This window comes from Calliphora vicina, chromosome 5 (assembly GCF_958450345.1).
Source record: "Calliphora vicina chromosome 5, idCalVici1.1, whole genome shotgun sequence".
Lineage (NCBI taxonomy): Eukaryota > Metazoa > Arthropoda > Insecta > Diptera > Calliphoridae > Calliphora > Calliphora vicina.
This window is the reverse complement of record NC_088784.1, coordinates 111278370-111292867: the sequence shown is the minus strand read 5'-3', so window position 1 is coordinate 111292867 and position 14498 is coordinate 111278370. Positions and strand designations below refer to the sequence as shown.

General features: G+C 31.5%; 3 protein-coding genes across 3 annotated transcripts; 1 reads left to right on the top strand and 2 right to left on the bottom strand.

Annotated features, from left to right (window-relative positions):
* Nucleotides 1-936: 936 nt before the first annotated feature.
* On the top strand, nucleotides 937-2757 carry sug (sugarbabe). The gene is made up of 2 exons (XM_065512234.1): nucleotides 937-1524; nucleotides 1657-2757. The coding sequence occupies exons 1-2, from the start codon at nucleotides 1010-1012 to the stop codon at nucleotides 2486-2488; spliced, it is 1347 nt and encodes a 448-aa protein (XP_065368306.1). The 5' UTR covers nucleotides 937-1009; the 3' UTR covers nucleotides 2489-2757.
* A 3183-nt stretch (nucleotides 2758-5940) lies between these two features.
* LOC135962322 (RING finger protein B) lies at nucleotides 5941-9055 on the bottom strand. Its single transcript, XM_065514182.1, has 3 exons — nucleotides 6825-9055; nucleotides 6625-6764; nucleotides 5941-6556 (listed from the first exon to the last, which is right to left on the bottom strand). The coding sequence occupies exons 1-3, from the start codon at nucleotides 8693-8695 to the stop codon at nucleotides 6381-6383; spliced, it is 2187 nt and encodes a 728-aa protein (XP_065370254.1). The 5' UTR covers nucleotides 8696-9055; the 3' UTR covers nucleotides 5941-6380.
* Nucleotides 9056-10190: 1135 nt separating this feature from the next.
* Nucleotides 10191-14074, bottom strand: SCCRO3 (defective in cullin neddylation 1 domain containing SCCRO3). The gene is made up of 5 exons (XM_065514183.1): nucleotides 13553-14074; nucleotides 12717-13378; nucleotides 12515-12649; nucleotides 12113-12440; nucleotides 10191-11253 (listed from the first exon to the last, which is right to left on the bottom strand). The coding sequence occupies exons 2-5, from the start codon at nucleotides 12979-12981 to the stop codon at nucleotides 10866-10868; spliced, it is 1116 nt and encodes a 371-aa protein (XP_065370255.1). The 5' UTR covers nucleotides 12982-13378; nucleotides 13553-14074; the 3' UTR covers nucleotides 10191-10865.
* Between the last annotated feature and the right edge of the window lie 424 nt (nucleotides 14075-14498).

The following is a 14498-nucleotide window of genomic DNA, read 5'->3' as shown; positions in this document are numbered from 1 at the left end:
ACCCTGAGTTTGTGATTTTTTTTTATTCATTTGGCCAAAAGATAACAGTAGATAAGAGCCCGTCTTGGTGGAAATACAAACAAAACGACCATATTCATCGTATTCGTTTGTACACAAAAATAGAATCGTATTTTATAGCACATAGTGAATAGGCCAAGAAAATACATTCATTCAATTTTAACTCCCCCCGTTCTTACCGTTCAGCGGCTTGTCCCGTTAAGAACAGGTGGTACTAAATATATTGATATCCGTTTAAAGTTGTTAAGGTAAAGCGGGACAATGGATAATTTTTCGGAATCAGTAGTAATTTTAATAACTTTCCGCAATCATATACAGACGGTATAACAAAATCCACATTATCCCATCTCTGTGATGATGGATATAAAAACACGGAACTCAATTTTAAACTTCACTTCTTGTTTATATACAATACATATGAAGATCTTCAGTATTTCTAGTAGTTCAGCCTTTTCCGATTTTAAATACATAAAAAAGTAGTAGTAAGGTTGAACTTATTTAAGTGCAAATTATATAGGTGTTTTATTTGTTCCCCAAATGGTTAATGCAATGATCTTTAAACGATTTTCACCACTGGTAAATAAATGTTGATAAAATGCCTCATACTCAACAGTATGAAAGAAAAAAACTTGAATACCATTACGCAGCTAAAACAGTCATTGTGGAAAGAAAAGTAAATGGAACTACCCACTAAGTAGCACCAAACCGAGAGCCCTCTAGCCTGTCTGTGACATGCTCAAAAAGGCCCAAATGATAAGAGACCTTATCGCACAATTCGCATACAATATTACACTAGTACCGAGACTCAAACATTTCAGTCGTTCACATAACGAGCTACAGAAAACGTTAAATATTCTTATTGAATATATTTGTTAAAAAATAAACGCATAAATAACTACATAAATAAAACAGAAAAAATATAGTGAATATAGAAAAAAAAATAAATTTCTTAGGAAAATAAAAAAATAAAGCCCTTATAAATTTAATAATAATGGAAAGTCAAACAATGATTTTTACCAACAGTCCGTATACTACACCACCTATACCGTCGACGTTTTATGCATCATATCACACCCCGCCATATACATTCAACTACAGTGCGTGGCCGGAGGCAGCATATCAGCCATTTAGCATGAACGAGGATGTTTTACAAATGCAACAACAGTTGAGATTCCCAACACCCCCCATCACCCCTCCCAGAGGCTATAATTACACAACTGCAGAACCTGCACAAGAACCAGCCGAACATCAACCTAAAACTCAACAACAACGTACACAATCGGTTATTATGAAAGTTGGTCATGATCAAAACCCACAATATCTACCAGCCGATTTATCTTGTGACACCTTAGCGGAGGAGAACAAACATGACCATTCTGGACTTCATGATCATCATCTTCATCAACTACAACAACAGCAACAATTACATAATGACACTCCCAGCAGTGGAACCTCATCACCCACCTCACACAATGAATTTATTTGCGATTGGATAGATTGTGGCAGGTAAGGTGACATCACTAATTCTTGCAATATCTTATATTTTGTTTAAACTTGTCGACTGTACAGTTGACTTACATTCAACTATCCAAAAGCAATTACTTATCAATTTGTCATTTCCGTTCTCATTATTTACAGATACTTTGAAAGTCTAGAGTTATTAGCGCACCATGTAACCCTAATACACGCCGTGGCCTCATTAACCGATGGCCTCTATTATTGCCGGTGGTCGGGATGCCAGCGCACTGAACGAGGATTTAATGCTCGCTACAAAATGTTGGTCCATGTACGTACTCATACCAAGGAAAAGCCTCACCAGTGTCATTTATGTGACAAACGCTTTTCAAGGGCTGAGAATCTTAAGATCCACATACGTTCTCATTCTGGTGAAAAGCCCTACATATGCACCTTTGAAGGCTGCAACAAAGCCTACTCAAACTCTTCAGATCGTTTCAAACACACACGTACCCACTCTATGGAAAAACCTTACATGTGCAAAGTTCCTGGCTGCCAGAAACGCTACACAGACCCTTCCTCCTTACGTAAGCATGTGAAAACGTTTAAGCACTCGATACAAATTGTGGATTTCAAGGCTTCAGCTAATATTCAACAACCAACATCCTTCAACAAAAATGTAGAAGAAGAATCTCGTTTTTCATCCCTGGAATCAGGACACAAATATCCCTCACACCTCAGCTTACCAATTGCATCTACAGCTACAACTCAGGATTCATTTTGCATGGCTATGGAAGAAATGTGTCACATAAAAGCAACTCTCAATTGTTACTCTGCTCCCATGTCGACTCCAGCCGACCAGGAATCATATTGGTTGCAAGAAGAACCCGAAACAAAAGACTCCCTCCTTCATTATCATCATCACCCATCAGCGTATCAGCGAGTTGCCGATTACACTATGCAATTAGATTTAACTACAGATAAGCCACTCGATCTTCGAGTCAAACGTTGTTGAATAAATCAGTGAGCGCTCTGAATTTTTGCAGAGATCAGAGAGTTGCAAGAGTATTATTAAGAATTTGCACACCTATAACATGAGCCATTATAAATTCTAGTCTGACTTTAGTCTTCCTACTTAGATTTATTATTATTATTATTTTGTTTTCTTTTAATAATTATTTTATTATTTTTTTAAGTATAAATTCAATAAAAATTTCTTTTTGTTCTTTAGAAAATAAGGAATGCTAAATACAAAAAACTACTATTTTGCACTCATTCAAGAAATATTTATCTAAAAGCTTTTCGATTTCCTGAAAAAAATTGCTTGTTCGTTAATGAATGGCAATCGTAATAGAACGAGTGAATTTTATACATAATACCTTGTCATTGGAAAATTTTTTTTCATTTTCGACTACTTTTTACTGCTGTTTTAATACGATATTTAGATGTAATTTTTAAGTAGATAAAGAACTTATATTATTTTTTTGTGTATTGAAGATGTGCCAAAGGCGGCCGCCTATACAGGCAATACGTTATTAACAGTAAAATCATATTGACATTCAAGTTATGGTAAAGATCTTGATTTGTTCAAAAATATTTTTATTTTTTATTGAAAACTTTTTTTTAAATTATTGTTTAAATACTAAAATTAAGTACATTTTAAAGAATTACTAAAAACCAATGAAAAGGTTGATCAGAGAAGTTATTTATAATGTTATTCCATAAAAGCCAAAAAATATGTATTAGCTACTTTGGATGTAACTAAGATGTGATTTGTAAAGAATGACTTCCATTACTTTTTGCAGGGGAGTGTATAAATAAATTTGTTGCATAACTATTTTATTAATTAGTACTAATATTAAGGGTACAGTACTAGTATTTCGATTGTAGCTGTAACAACAATTGACTATAGATAAGCAATTTATGAAGGGGCATGGATTTATTGGAGGTTGTCATAAAATATTATCTTGTTAATTACAAAATCGACGTATGTATATCACACCGACTTGTGGAAATTTTATATTCATTCTATGTATGTAAAATTAAAAACGATTTATTTTAATACTCTCAAATACAATACTAGAAAATTAGAGAGAGATTTCAAAAATAGTAGGACGCGCATAACTTACTAATATATCTGGGACTGCTTTTGTATGTTCTGAGTTTTTATATTGTTTAACTACATAAATACATACTAATTTTTATCACTATTCTTCTTTGCATACCTAAATTTCCCTCAATTCATATATGAGGAGCCGCAGAAGAAAAGGAACTTTTTTGAATATTTAAAAATTTTGGGAAATTGATTTTTTCGAGAAGATTTCAACTCAAATATTATAAGATACCAACAAATCAATTTGTAAAAAAATTCGAAAAAGTACCTTTTGTTCTGCGGCTTCTCATATGTACTTCTTACCATTGATGACATGAGTATTTATTAGTATGTATTCACAAGATGCAATTTTAAAATAAATTTAAATGTTATATATTCTGGATCTCAAAAGATGCGTATTACATTTTAATAAAATTTATTATTAAAATGAACAAGTAAGAGAACTATATTCGGCATTACCCTTCACCAAATTATACTTTAAAAGTAACTATTTTTGGGTAACAAAATATTTTTTTTTTTTAATTTTGAACTTTTTTTTCATTTTTTTTTAAATTTTTTAGTGAAAAATATTGTATGGCAAAATTTTTTTTTAAATTATGTCGGTTACGACTAAATTTTATTAAAAAAGAGGAAATTTAAGTGTAATAAATACTAAGGGTAGGTATTAAAAATTGTATTTTCATAGTTTAAAATTATTATCAAGTCTTCTTTTAGACCATACAGTGATATTTAAATTTATTACATTTTTAACGTATTCCATAAAGTAACTCCCATCAAACTTGTGACACAAATCTACAAAAATTACTTACCGCCATAAAAAGTTGATAGTCTTGCTCCCGACATTAATTCGTAAAACAGTATTATTTTCTGTTGCTGACGCACCAGAACTTTCAATCAGAGATTTTGCTTGAGGTCCATTCGCTGGAAAATCTTCATTCCATATATTGTTCCATGGATGTCATTGTGTTGCAATAGATTTTACCATGAACTGATATCCGAATAATCGATAGTAATAGATAAATTCAGAAATATAATTTAATATAATGTACCGTAAGAAAGCGCCAACTTTTTATTTTCTTTGACAGTTCATTGTTATTCACAGCGAAATGATAGCATGAAGTGCATAATAATAGGCAAGGTGCATTTAATATGGTGCCATCGGCAGCACAGCTGATTATAGAAATAGCACGCACAAATGTCAAACTACATATATAAAAAATATCCGCCCGTACGCCCATATGTCAAACTCTATATATAAAAAATAAGTGAATTCGTCTGTATTTATTTCAATTCGCCACTGCTGTCACCTTCTTCAATACGCCTTGATAATAGGGTTCTATAACTCGACTTTCAAATAGTTCGACCAAACGAAATTTTCTTAAAAAATACGGCGAAATGAACCTTTTGTTCAAAAAGTAAAATATGCGTACTTATTTCATCTTCGAACCGTACTTAACAACTGTTGTGACCGATTTACATATCTATGCTAAAAATTTAAAATAAAAAAAAATAATTTTTGTAATTTCTCTATTTTAAAAACAATTATTTTTCCTCTCCCTATCTTTCTTACTAATTTTGACCTTCCTATTCGAATTAAACCATATACAAGTCGTATGGAACGGAAAGAAAACCTCATATTCTAGTCATTATCAATGTCTCAAAAAATGAGATTTAAAGAGAGTAATACCAACAGAATACCATAATTTCTAGTAAAATGTGAACTAGTCAGTTATTTTACACTACTAATTGTTTGTAATTAATAATACATATTATGTAATACCTATATATTGACCGAAGACACAATTTAAATCCAAATTAAAATGTAATTTTTACAATCTCTCCATTCTATTAGTTTTATTTATACCAAATTAATATTTTTCTTTAATAAATTTGCCAATAATGTAAAATTTTGAAAATAAATTATATGCTGCACTTATTAGCGGCTTTAAAAATATATCGTAAAATAATGAATTCGATATTCCTCATAAATAAGCAAAATAAGTTTTTTTTTTGCTCTCCTGAAAATTTTGTGTTTTTATACGCTTCACCATGAGTGGTAATTTCTACATTTTTTATTTGCGACCCCACAAAACACATATATTCTGGGTCGTTATAGATAACGGAGTCGATATAGCCATGTCCGTCTGTATGTTGAAATCAATTTTCCGTAGCCACCAAATAACTTTTGGTGCGGATGATTCATACATCAATATATCCGCCCAGTTCGGTTTATATTTAAAATCGCTAAGATATAAGGAACAAAAACAGGAAAACTTTTGAAACAACGTTTTCCAACTCAACCATTGCATATCAATTTGTTAACGTATTTCTATGTATATTAAAAATTTGATAAATATTATTCAAACCTTTTTATTAAATATTTAAGGTACGAACGATTTTTTGTTTACATTTTCGAAATTATTTGTTTTTAAATATTTTTAATATTGGAATGGAAATCTCAAATAATTATCACTGTTAATTTCTAGTAATATTTGCTAATCTAGACGTAATATTTTAACCATACATAGTTGCTAATTATTAAAACTTTCTTAGAATTAAAAAAAAAAAAAATTCAAACATTTGTAATTCAAATTTACATAAATATTAATTGTTTGCATTGTTTTAAGTGGTCTTAGTTGTAACCATTTTACTTCAAATATAAATATGGTTAATTATACAATTTTTGTTAATTATTTATATGAAACACAAGAATATAAGAAATTTGGTAAATTATCCTTTCAAAGGATACACATAAAAATACTTCCCTAACAGTAATATCGCTATAGTTGCTCAGTTAAGCACGAAAAAAGCGTACAACTCTTACAATATATTGTCGACAAATAGGACATTCACTTAAAACTTTACCGCAATTGGTACAAGTCGCCATATGACCACATTCTAAAATCACACATTCTATAGGAGCATCCATGCAAATTTTACATAATTCATCTGTTGGTAGTTTTTCAACAGCTGCAAAACAATTTAAAAATATTTAGCGTTATTATTATGATTCTTTAATGCACATTTGTTAGATTTACCCGGTGTCGATTTCAGATTTTTCCACAATCTTTCAACGCGATCTAAAAGTTCTTGCTTTTCACAGCAACCCTTGTAATCGACTCTATGCAACATTAATATCTCCTTGAGTTGTTTGACAGTTAAACACTCCAATTGTTTGCTAGAATAACGTGTAGTTTTAGTTAATTGTATTTGTCACAAACTAAAAATATGTACTTACATTGATTCGATTTCATCTAAATTTATGAAACGTGAATCTTTATCATAAAAATGTGCACTTGTGCCTTCTGACTGGTCAGCGTTTCGCCCCCTATCTACTTGATCATCCATCTGTCGATCTACGGAAATCTCTTCCTCCTCTTCGATTTCATTAGTGTGCCTGCTAACGCTGGCTGTAGATACTCCAGCTTCTGAATCTGAATATTCAATAGATTTTGTACGTTGCTCTAGGTAGGCTAAAAATTCCGATAGTTCTTGTTTAATGTCCGTTTCGGACATTTGCGAACTTTCCAAATGTTGGCGCATTTTGTCAACCTGTTGGCGTATGTTGGCCTTATTTTTGCCACAACGGGTGCAGCAACGTTTTGTAGTTGGTTTTCTAGAGGCGGCGGCGGAGGTAGAAGAATTTATTTGAATTTCTTCTTCTATACGCGGATTTTGCAGCACATGATTAGGATCGTCGTCTTCATCGTCTACGCTAGTCTGAGGTCTTCTACGATTGAGATAACTCTCTGAACGACGTCTAGTTACCTTTTTAACTCTAGGGGCTGGATGTACATGCGTGGGTGTGGGTGGTGGATGATTGGTTTGTTGTTGTTTAGTCTCTATACGACTTTCAGCATTGTTGCTGTGTTCATTGTGTGGCGCAGTTGATTTTTCAATATTTTCTTGATGCTGCGGCTGTTGTTGTTGCGCTGCATCAATTTCATTGATTTTCAAATCCAACATTTGCCAATGATCTGTGGTATTGCTAGTGGTATCAGTGGTAGTTTTACTGTCATCCGAGATGCCCCCTATAGCACCCAATTCTTCAAAGGATGAATGTGATGATTCTTCATCATTTACATAAATTTCTAATTTTGAATACTGCGAATGGGCTTTTGAGGTACTTGTAGAAGTTGAGGGAGCACAGTTTGTGGTATTGCCATTTCCCGAATCGTGTTCATCTCTGTTCGGTGAACCATTTTGGGATTCTTGCTCGGATTTTGGAGAACGAGTACGACCATTAAATGATGCAATCATTTCATCATCGTCCGAACAATTGCATTCTTCTTGCATGTTATCACGACCGTTATTTTCGGGAGTTTCTTGCGAAGAAGATGGTGGTATATTTACCACTAGACTTTCTCCACTATATGATGGATCAGCAACTGGGCGCCGTACTCCTATTGGACTGGTTATGGGATTTTCTGGCGAATTTTGTTGACTACTCGCATACGTGGGTATTACCCGTGTAGTTACTCTGGGCTGCTCGGTAACATTTGTTGTTGTTTCTGCCGTCATAGTTGTTGGTGGTCTATTTTTCGAACACGCTCTACTTTCCAAATTGGCCAAGGAATCACTAATATTATCACTTAAGTTACTAAAAAAGTTTTGGCACGTTTGTTTTATACTATCAAAGGAGTTATTTGCACTTTGACCATAATCAGTTGATCGTCTGGCACCTTCGCCAGCACCAGCACCGGCAGCAACACCAACGCCACCACCATTACCTTGATGTTGGGGTGTTGTATGATGACTACTACTGCCACTGCTGCTGCCACTGCCCACCGAAAAAGACTGATTGTTCATATCCGTTCTATTTACATATTGCAGTACCAAATCGATTAATTCTTCCTTTTCCACACAACCAGCAGTGGAAATATGTTTTGATTGTAAGTAAAATATAAGATCTTTTGGTTTTAGTTTTATTAAATCCGACCGAACCAAAGGTCTCTTGCTGAATAGCAGACACCTTTCGCATAAGGCATGCTTACGATTGTTGTTATTGCTGTTGGCCAAACAGTTTTGGCAGTAGTAACGTTTGCAATCGTAGCAACTGCGTTTACGTTTAAATACCGTAAATTGCACCTGACATCCTTCGCACGGCATTTTATTTATCCCAGGACAAAATGCTCGTACGATTCAATACTGTTTTTCTCTCTAATTTATAACTTTTCTTTTTGATTTTCGACACGAAATCAATGAATCACTTTCTTCTTTTTCTTGGCAATAGCATTTGTCCAATAATTAATCGTCATTCCCATCAGCTTGGTCAATTTGTAGCCTTTGCTCATATTTTCGTCGCGAACTCTTCACACGAGCACAATTTTATCTGTTACTACTTATTACTCTTATCATATTAAACAATTTATTGATATTAATCTTTATACTATATCTTATTTTTCAACTTGTTTATTTTACGCGAAACGAAACAAAAAAAATAGTATGTATTTTTTTGCAGATTGGGGATTTTTTTCACTTTACTTTTTTCACGGTTATTGTTATTATTGACATTACAAAATGCTATTCATTCTCTGAGTAATGATAACATATGTCTTGTCATCAAAAATGACAGCTACGAAATTGTAGAGAGAGAAATAGGGTTTTTTGCTGTAAAAAGTCGAATAAACGAAAAAGTCGACTTTTAGAATTTTAAAAAATATTTAACTGCAACATTACATACTAAAACTAAATATGCACACAATAACATAAATAATTTTATGTTATTGCAATTTGGTACACTTTAATTTTTTCTAGTGTATGCAACAAAAAAATAATAAGTAAATGTTTATAAAATAATGCTCTTTCTACACAAAATTTTTATATAAAAACTTAAGGTTTTTAGACATATCGGCACCCTAGGGGTGCCAATTGTAAGGCCCGTAAATAGCTTGCTAACGTTTTTCAATAAATTATAACGTTAGATATAAAAGAACTCTAATTCATAGAGAATTATATATAAACACGGACACTCCGGTATTGTCAAACAAAAATACTACAAATCATATAAATCAAGCATCATAAAAGTCTGTTACAACCACAAAATACATCGATTAATTGTATTTTATTGTTGCAAGACTTACGTTTTTGACAATTACGTTGCGGCCTCATAAAGTACATACATATGTATATTCTGGCAATCGATATCCATCAAGAAATGTTGTACATTTTATCATAATTTTGATATCGAAATTATTTTTCGATTCGATAGCTCATTCGATTACGAATGCGGTAATTCGACCCCTGAATCGTTATAGATAACGGAGTCGATATAGCCTGTTTCTTGTCTGTTGAAATCAACTTTCCGAAACCCCCAATTAACATACTAACATATGTACTTTGTAATGCCTCTATCAATTTGTCGGGTATTGTTATTTAAATTCGAGTAATCTTATTTATCTTAAACTATTTGGTTAGGGTATAAATGATCCGGCACACTCTTGTGATTTTTTTTTACTAAAATACCTGTTTTCATATGCACCAGATCTTTGTCGTTATAAAAAGCTATTTACAGAATGTGTATGTAGGAAATATTCAAAGCCATTTTACACGCATAATTATATGAGAAATTCTTATCCGGTACTTACCAATATTCAAATATTAATTTACTTTTATTTTTGTTTTTCATTTTTAATGTATTTAATGTAAAATGCTTTTAAAAATTTTATGAATTTTCATGATCTTGATGTTTGTGAATGAATATGTATGTATATTTTGTATGTTTCTATGCTTCTGCGTACTTCTGTATGTATGAAATAAATACATAATTACGAGATAATTTTCTATGTCATGAATTACAGTTTTTTTTTTTTTTGAAAGTTTATATACAAACAAAAATTGAATAGTTATGTAAAATATATATAAAAAAGAAAATAATTTTAAAATAGTTAATGTAATATGAATTCCATGCAGCAAGTGTAAAACATAGAGATCGTTTTTTAGAGATGAGGTTGCCAGCACCAAAAAATACGTCTCTTTTTATGGGATTAAGGAAAAATACATGTAGTAAATGAGCTAAAGAAATGATGGCTGGGAGGGAATGTTAAAAAATAAACTATTGAAAAGCGATTATTTAAAATTGTATCGTTAAAAGAAAATCGTTATAGAATGATTTTACGGTTTAATATACAATTTTACACATTTAGCCTTTTTCGGATATCGAATTTATGCTTTATCGTTTTGTCGTTATTGTTGTATGCTTGTTTGTTTCTATGTAATATGTTTAAATGCTAATTGTTTCTTTTTTTGTTGTTGTTTAAATGAAAATGGTTTCTTAATACTATAATACATTCATTGAGCTTGTATTATCTTGAGTTTGTTTCTGCTGCAGAGGATCATCATTGTTATTATCATCATCGTGTGTTAATGTAGTGGCTGTTAGGGCGTCTGTGGCTCCCGATTCTAAGCGTGATTTTTCATAATCAACAAAATCATCGAATAGACTGGGCCAGGCTTCGGTATCATCATAATTATTGATATCACACTGTTCGGAGAAATTTAAAAACATATTCCATGTATCCTTTGGAATGCCTCTTATACTAGGATGCTGCTCTAAGAAATGTATCCATTTACTAAGTAAATCGGGTGTGTGCACGGTGAAAACTAATTTCCATAATGAAATGGCCATATCTAAGGATAGAATACGTTGATCTGGCTCCAAACCGAATCTTAAAAACAAAAATATTGAATTTAAGTAAAATTAATTTAATATATTGTAAGTATGTAATGAAATAATATAATAGTTTAATGCAAATTAACTTAACATAACTTTTCACAAGCATAAAACGATACAAAATGGAAACTACTTGAGACATTGAAACAGAAATTATCTAATCTAGATTACAATGAAACTAGAAATATATTTTAGAAGAAAAAACATAATTTTTTTAATTATTCATTATGCAATGTGCCTTAAGTTATTTTCAACTGATGTTTTCTGAAACCAAAATAACGATCAATATAAATATAACGTATCATCAAAATAAAATTTATTATGATACGAATTTGTTGATGGTACGTTATTTTGTATTTTAGATCACGATATATATTCTTAGATATGTTTGTGATTGCTCAACAAAAACTTTATTTGTGTTGAATATTGAAATTTGGAAAATAGATTGCAGTGATAAATAACCAGTTATTTATAACTGGTTATGGCCAATATGCTATGTTGTTGAAAATAAATGAATAAATAAAAGTACTATAAACTCGAAAACCTTTGTCTTTTAATCTCTAAAAAAGTTGTAATATGTAAAAAAAAAAACTAGTTTTCGTGACTCTAATTGATCTCAATATTTTGAATAACGGACAAGTTATTTATGGTATATTTTAAAACATTCTTAAGAATATGAAGACGGCTTAAGCCAATTTTTATTTCACAATCTTTTCTTTTCCAGTTAAATAATGTTTGTCGATCGTATCCCTTTAAATTTCAATAACAATTTACAAACAGGAAAATAAACCCATTAAAATTTTAACCCTATGGATAATAGTATAATGAAATATAATTTATTTAAATTTGCTTACCTAAAAGTAAACCGATATAATTGTTTAAACAATTCAGCGTCCACTTTCAGTGTTTCGATTGTCTGCTCCAGTCTTATATGTATTGTATCAATTGTATCGGCTCGCATTTTATGTAGCCCTTCTATAAACTCTGTACGAGTAAAACGACACATTTGCGAAGCATCTAAGCACCAGGCTAGCACCAAGATGGCAAATTCATCTGGTTGATAATTGAGATCTCCACATAATCGTTCAATACCCTCGGCTAATATCATGTCCTCGTCGGGTTCTTTATATTCTTCGAATAATTTATTCAATGTATTATCGGACACTTCAGAGGTTTCTTTAACTAGTTTTAATAAAACAAAACAACACAACATACATTATTAAAATGTGTATTTAAAGATGCGAATAAAAACATACCCGTTGCTATTATATCGCTCATGGCTGCGGCATTACCATTAAGCAGAACTAATGATTTCTTAAAACTACTACGTTTTGTATCACAATGGTTTGCTGGTTTGAGTGGACTTCTAGTAGAGAGCAATTCGTCAGTTTCTTAAAATAAAGTAATGAGAACATGAATTATTTTTAATAGCAGCTACAATTTGAATGAAAATCTTACCATGAGATCTTTCCTTATAGAAAGTACCTCCTCCCCTTACAGAGTGCATTTGATGGTGTGGCAAATGTTGGTGATGTTGCTGCTGATGGTGGTGACTTTCATTGGCATTAATGTTTAACGAAATACCGGTGTATCGACCGTCCACTAGATGTGTTGTTTGTCCAACCGATTGTACAGATGAGGAAGTTGCAGTAACAGCGCCACTACCCAAAGTAGCCGACGTGTGCTCTGTGGTTGATTGGAAGCATTTCAGGCAGTTTCCCATAGCGGGAAAGCAAACACGAAACGGTAGCTACAGCTCTATCAAACTAGCAGGTTTTACGCTCGTTCTTTCGTACGTCGGAATATATTTTTCAATTTTTAGAAATGTTTATACCAAATCAACATCGGTCTTTTGTTAATAAATTACTCCTGGTAGGGAAACTTAGTGGCAGTTGGTAAAATATTTTTGGTGTTTGTTATTATTGAATATTAATGTGCTCTAAATTAATTAATACTTTTCGTTATTATTGATAAAATTTAATTAAAATCGTTAAAATGGTAAGAAGGAGACATTGATGTGAGATTTTTTAGCGGAATTATGAATATATATATATTTTTTAGAACTACTTTCGTTTGGTTGTTTTTTGAATTGGCACTACGTTCCTAAGAGCTACATTATCCTAAACCAAGAAATATGTAAAAATAAATTAACAAAAAAAAAAAACATTAATATCATCCATTGGCAGTGTTATTTGAGAATAATAATAGAAATACAAAAACACTGCAATAATATACATATGGAACCATATGTTTATCATGTTGTTGTTGTTGCTTTTCTGTCCCATGATGATTACCTGTGTGTGAGTTGGGGATGGTTTAGTTTTTCTTTAAGTCTCTTGTTCTTCTCCACAATTGTTTTCTGCTTCTTCTCGCTTGCTGTGAGTTGTGTTGTTTGGTGATTTTCTTCCTAACTAAAATATAGTTTTTCTTTCTAAAGTTCTTTGAGGCATTATTCCTGCCTAAAAATCCTTCCAGCTTGAAATGAAGAGGTCCCTTTGTGTTTTCTGATTTTCTTTTCTCAATTTTCAAGGATTTTTCTGGTAAATTTTTTATAAATATTGCACACACACTTGCACCATGATTCTCTTGTTTTACTCTTTTTTTTCAATTACTATTTATGTTGGTTCTTTGTTTTCTTTTCATTTTATTAAGAAAGGACTTTCAATGTTTTTTTATTCTTATATATTCGGTTGACCAGCAGCAAATAATTTATTAAAACTTTAATATATCTTTTACACCAGTGTTGTGAAAATAAAACAAAAAATATGTATTTATTCTTTTTTAGGCAAAGATCTAGGTCAGCCAATTAATATACAATCGGCGTTGTCGAAATGTTTAACAAGTGGCGACCATCAAAGTAAATAAAAAATCATATGTTCTACAATATAGATTTGTTAAAAGAAATTTTGAGAAATACATGGCATATAATGTATTTTAGCATTAAAAGATTTCGAAAATATTCTTCATTTGAATAAAACTTGTCGGTCGGTCATTTATTTAAAGTATTTAAATGTTTAAAATTTTAACGGCGTTGAATTTAATAATCAGCTTGAAGTGGAAGTTTTTTTGTTTTTTCATTACACGTTTTGACATTTACTTCAAAAGTTGCCAGACTGCAGTCAGACCTTAACTAATACACTTAACATAAAATTGTGATTATTTTGATTCAGACAATATCCTCAGTCGCAATTTTAATTTATTTTTTGCTTAATTCATCTTTTTTAATACAATTACTTTTCT

Excerpts from the sequence above, each read along its gene's own strand:
- sug (XM_065512234.1), top strand. The coding sequence starts at position 1,010 with ATGGAAAGTCAAACAATGATTTTTACCAACAGTCCGTATACTACACCA. Across the intron at positions 1,525-1,656 it reads GATTGGATAGATTGTGGCAG|ATACTTTGAAAGTCTAGAGT; the intron begins GTAAGGTGACAT and ends CATTATTTACAG.
- LOC135962322 (XM_065514182.1), bottom strand. The coding sequence starts at position 8,695 with ATGCCGTGCGAAGGATGTCAGGTGCAATTTACGGTATTTAAACGTAAA. Across the intron at positions 6,765-6,824 it reads TTAGATGAAATCGAATCAAT|CAAACAATTGGAGTGTTTAA; the intron begins GTAAGTACATAT and ends ACGTTATTCTAG. Across the intron at positions 6,557-6,624 it reads AAATCTGAAATCGACACCGG|CTGTTGAAAAACTACCAACA; the intron begins GTAAATCTAACA and ends ATTGTTTTGCAG.
- SCCRO3 (XM_065514183.1), bottom strand. The coding sequence starts at position 12,981 with ATGGGAAACTGCCTGAAATGCTTCCAATCAACCACAGAGCACACGTCG. Across the intron at positions 12,650-12,716 it reads CTATAAGGAAAGATCTCATG|AAACTGACGAATTGCTCTCT; the intron begins GTAAGATTTTCA and ends CTTTATTTTAAG. Across the intron at positions 11,254-12,112 it reads TTATATCGGTTTACTTTTAG|ATTCGGTTTGGAGCCAGATC; the intron begins GTAAGCAAATTT and ends TTTGTTTTTAAG.